The sequence below is a fragment of the Austrofundulus limnaeus genome, unplaced genomic scaffold (assembly GCF_001266775.1).
Source record: "Austrofundulus limnaeus strain Quisiro unplaced genomic scaffold, Austrofundulus_limnaeus-1.0 Scaffold205, whole genome shotgun sequence".
Taxonomy (NCBI): Eukaryota; Metazoa; Chordata; class Actinopteri; order Cyprinodontiformes; family Rivulidae; genus Austrofundulus; species Austrofundulus limnaeus.
Window position 1 is genome coordinate 70684 of NW_013952607.1, and position 3624 is coordinate 74307.

At 41.5% G+C, this 3624-nt stretch overlaps 1 protein-coding gene across 1 annotated transcript in view; it reads right to left on the reverse strand.

The window, feature by feature from the left end:
* The window catches only part of tdh (L-threonine dehydrogenase), a 7037-nt gene extending 3982 nt beyond the window's left edge, over nt 1-3055 (reverse strand). Inside the window, exons 1-5 of the mRNA XM_014018875.1 lie at nt 2881-3055; nt 1446-1640; nt 1076-1118; nt 912-982; nt 340-489 (exon numbers count right to left, since the gene is read on the reverse strand). Coding sequence (XP_013874329.1) covers nt 340-489; nt 912-982; nt 1076-1118; nt 1446-1632 — 451 coding nt within the window. The 5' untranslated portion in view covers nt 1633-1640; nt 2881-3055. The remainder of the gene's footprint in view (nt 1-339; nt 490-911; nt 983-1075; nt 1119-1445; nt 1641-2880) is intronic.
* Nucleotides 3056-3624: the final 569 nt, after the last annotated feature.

Genomic DNA, 3624 nt, shown 5'->3' on the forward strand with positions numbered 1-3624 from the left:
GTATATATGTATTTGTGTTGATAAGCCTGAGTGGTTTGTTGACTGACCGTTAGTTCAAATAATTGTTATGGGCAGGTTACAATATAAAAATTTGTTTGTCATAATCACGTCTTGTGATTATCTGACAGGAGTTTTACTTATAAGTGTACTTAAAATACACTTACTTGTAAGTGTATTTAATTTAGTTATAATGTAAATACAATAAAAATTAAAGCAAAATTTAGAATAATTATCAATTTGATCCGTACGTTGCACTGGGCCTCGTGTCACTTTATGTTCAATAAATTGGGCCCTGAGGTCAAAAAGGTTAAGAACCCCTGATTTAATGAGTTCCCTCACCAGTGATGTTAACAGAGCGCGCCAAAGCCACGTTAGCCTCGCCAACAGCACTGAGGAGGGCGCTGTAGTGAACCAGCCAAGTGATCCGGTTGTTCACCACGATTTCCCGCAGGTTCTTATAATCCAGGATGTCTGAGTAGATGAAGGGGCCTGAAAGTGACAGAGAACAAACATTAGGCTTGGTTCACTGGTAACACTACATTGTCCTTAGGTGTGAGTGACAGCGATAATGATAGTTTGTCTTGTTTGTCGCTACGTGACCTTGCAACCAGGAAGTGAGAAGTGTACAGAAAATGGATGGTATGGATGGTTGGGTGGAGTTTAATTGCATATAACAAGTTGGTAATTCAGTTTTTGTAGTTTATGCTTTACTGTCACCAAATGTTACACCTATCAAGAGAAATTGCCATGGTAATGCCACATATTGAGATTAAAAGAAGATTTACGCCAAATAAAACTTAAGTAACTTATCACATTAAACTTCCCAGTTGTGTAATAGCAAACTTTTCACATTGGTCACAAGTGAGCTACATGTGACAAAAAGACCTTCTGGACTGTTTGAGTTTACTCACCACTGTGAAAAACATTGCTAGGAGGTTTCCTTATGTCGGACAGAATGACATTGTTCTTTCCAAACCGCTTCCTGTACGCAAGTCAGTTTGACACAAGTTACCAGACTTGATTAAACCTGTTGTAGTTAAAAATGCATTTATTTCCTGTTTGGAAGATTCCTCACCTCAGCAGCTTGGCCAGGCCAACTCCAAGTTGTCCCAGGCCACCTGGAAAAAAAACAAAAAACAAGTGAATGAGATGCAGCTCATCAGGATCCATTTCCATAGATACAGAGGTAACCAAGGCTGTAGGCAAACAGCCACAACATTAGACATCTACTCTTTGTCTTCACCTGGAAACCCCTGCATCTTCCGCTGCCAAACCTCTTACAAACCCTGCTGTTCTTCAAGTCCCTCCAGAGCACATTTTGTACGAGCTCACAATTAATCTTTACAATCCACAATTTAGCTACCATGCAATAAAACAACAGCTTTTATTGCCCAAAAAAAGTGATCTATGATGTCTGTGAGCTGCAAAACCAGGTGCGGCCTTACCTGTGATGAGCACTTTGGGGTGGTCCGTTTCTGAGAAGGACACGGAGTGGAAGCTTGCGTCAGAAGTGACCTGCCGAGGGGAGAAGCTGATGTTACGCACAGCCACGGTTACCGGCTGGCAGCCGCACCCCGGGGTGCTGAGCAGAGCCTGCTTGGCAACCTTGCTGATGGTTCTGATGACAGGCATGCTGGTACCTACAGGGGGAGTGAAGAAAAGTTTTGTCAGATTTAAGTAACAATGCTTGTTGGACACATATTCGTTCTTAAGCCAGAGGATTTACAAAAATAAGAACCTGCATTGGGGGCTCAATATAAAACAAGACCCAAAGCATGACAATAAAAATGAATTTTATTTTTGGAGAAATCATGAATGCATAATCAGAGATCACTTCTTTATGTGAGAAAATAAGTAACTTCAAACATCTGCTCTGCCAAATCTTTCACTCTGTGTAACCTAAACAACACTTCAATGCAACTTCAATGAATCACCAACAACTTTCCAAGTGAACCTCAGTCACACAGGAAACCATCTCAGTCAATTAAGGTTTACAAACACTACGCCCTCTCCAAAGGCTCAAGTTTAGCGCAAACTGACCCTGTCAGCGCTTACCTGTGTGTGCTGTTCAGAGCTTCCAAAAAGAAAGAAAAAACGAAACGTGAGAGTATTTATACAGCCCTGCCTTCACCGAGAACCAATCAGAAGGAGAGGGCGTAAAGAAGACAGCAGCAAAAGAAATCCGTGCCAAAAGAAGGTCTACGACCTCGGTGACCGGATTATTTGGGAATATTATTGGAACGCATTGGAAATCCAATAAACGCGCTTTTATTTTCTTGAGTCAAAGGGGCACCGTTTAATTGGCTGTGTGAAGGGGAAAAGAGGCAAAAAAAAAAAAAAGCGTCAGCAATATAGCTTTTGTTGCTTTTGCGCATCGGTGTCGCCTTCCGTGCGCTGTTTTGCGCGCAGTGTCCAAATCCATTTACGCAGGCATCAGGTGAGCCTGTTGTGTAACGTTCCGTCTGTGCGTTATGGTGCCATGTTTAACAGGTACACAAGACACATTTATGCAAGTTTCCCTTATGAGAGGGAGGGGTGGATAAGGAAAAAAAAAGGAACAGCAAGAAATGTCAGGAAGCCAACATATTTCTGAATGAAAACTAGTGTTTTATCTTAGAATTTACGTTTTGAAAGGCAGTCACTTCAAAAAAAATAAAACAAAAGCAGGCCAGCATCCGGGGAAAACTGTATATTAGGCAATTAAATCGGTAAAGTGAATTAAAAGCACTTACAGAAACTCTTCAAATATATAAAAGGAGAATTTTACGCAAAAACGGAAGCACTTTGGCACAAATTTGCGCATTTTGATTAAAAAAACAGCGTGAAACTGTTGAAAACTTACAAAATCATTAAGAAAATATATGACTGAATATGACTCACCAGTTAAAACGATAAGCCAAATATAAAAGAAGAAAAATAAAAAAAAAACAGACTGGTCTGACTTGTTTTTAGGAATAAAAGAAAAAGAGGGGAGAAGAAAGAGAGAGATGCTGCTTCTTCCTGCACGCACGCACTGAAGTGAGTGACGTCTCTCCGTGTTATCTTCGTTCAGTGTTGCATCAGCTGCGCGCGATATATACCATGAGCGGGTGGGGGTGGGGGGGCGCGGGAGTGGGTGAGCCGGCTTTGTGTCGGATTGGTGAAGCCTCGGAGGTGCGGTCCTCCCTCACAGACCACTTCCCTCCTCACGCGCGCACACACGCGTACGTCACCCGATCAGAGAGAGAGAGAGAGAGAGAGAGAGAGAGAGAGAGAGAGAGAGAGAGAGAGAGAGAGAGAGAGAGAGAGAGNGAGAGAGAGAGAGAGAGAGAGAGAGAGAGAGAGAGAGAGAGAGAGAGAATTAAACTGCACCCCCTCCTCCACCCTTTGGTGCCAGATCAGCAGAGGCTTTTTAAAAATGGTTTAGGCTACTTCATCAAAAACTTGATAACAGACAGATACAATGACATTGTTAAACTCAAGGTCATGCAAGAAGTTTGTGTAGGGGAAAAAAAGGCAAACGGATAGAAGAAAAAAAGTTAAATATGTTGCGTAAAATGTATTTAAAACCAGAATTTGCAACTCTCATGAACTCATACTTTATTCAAACATAACTAAACATCAAATCTTTAACTAAAAACTGTA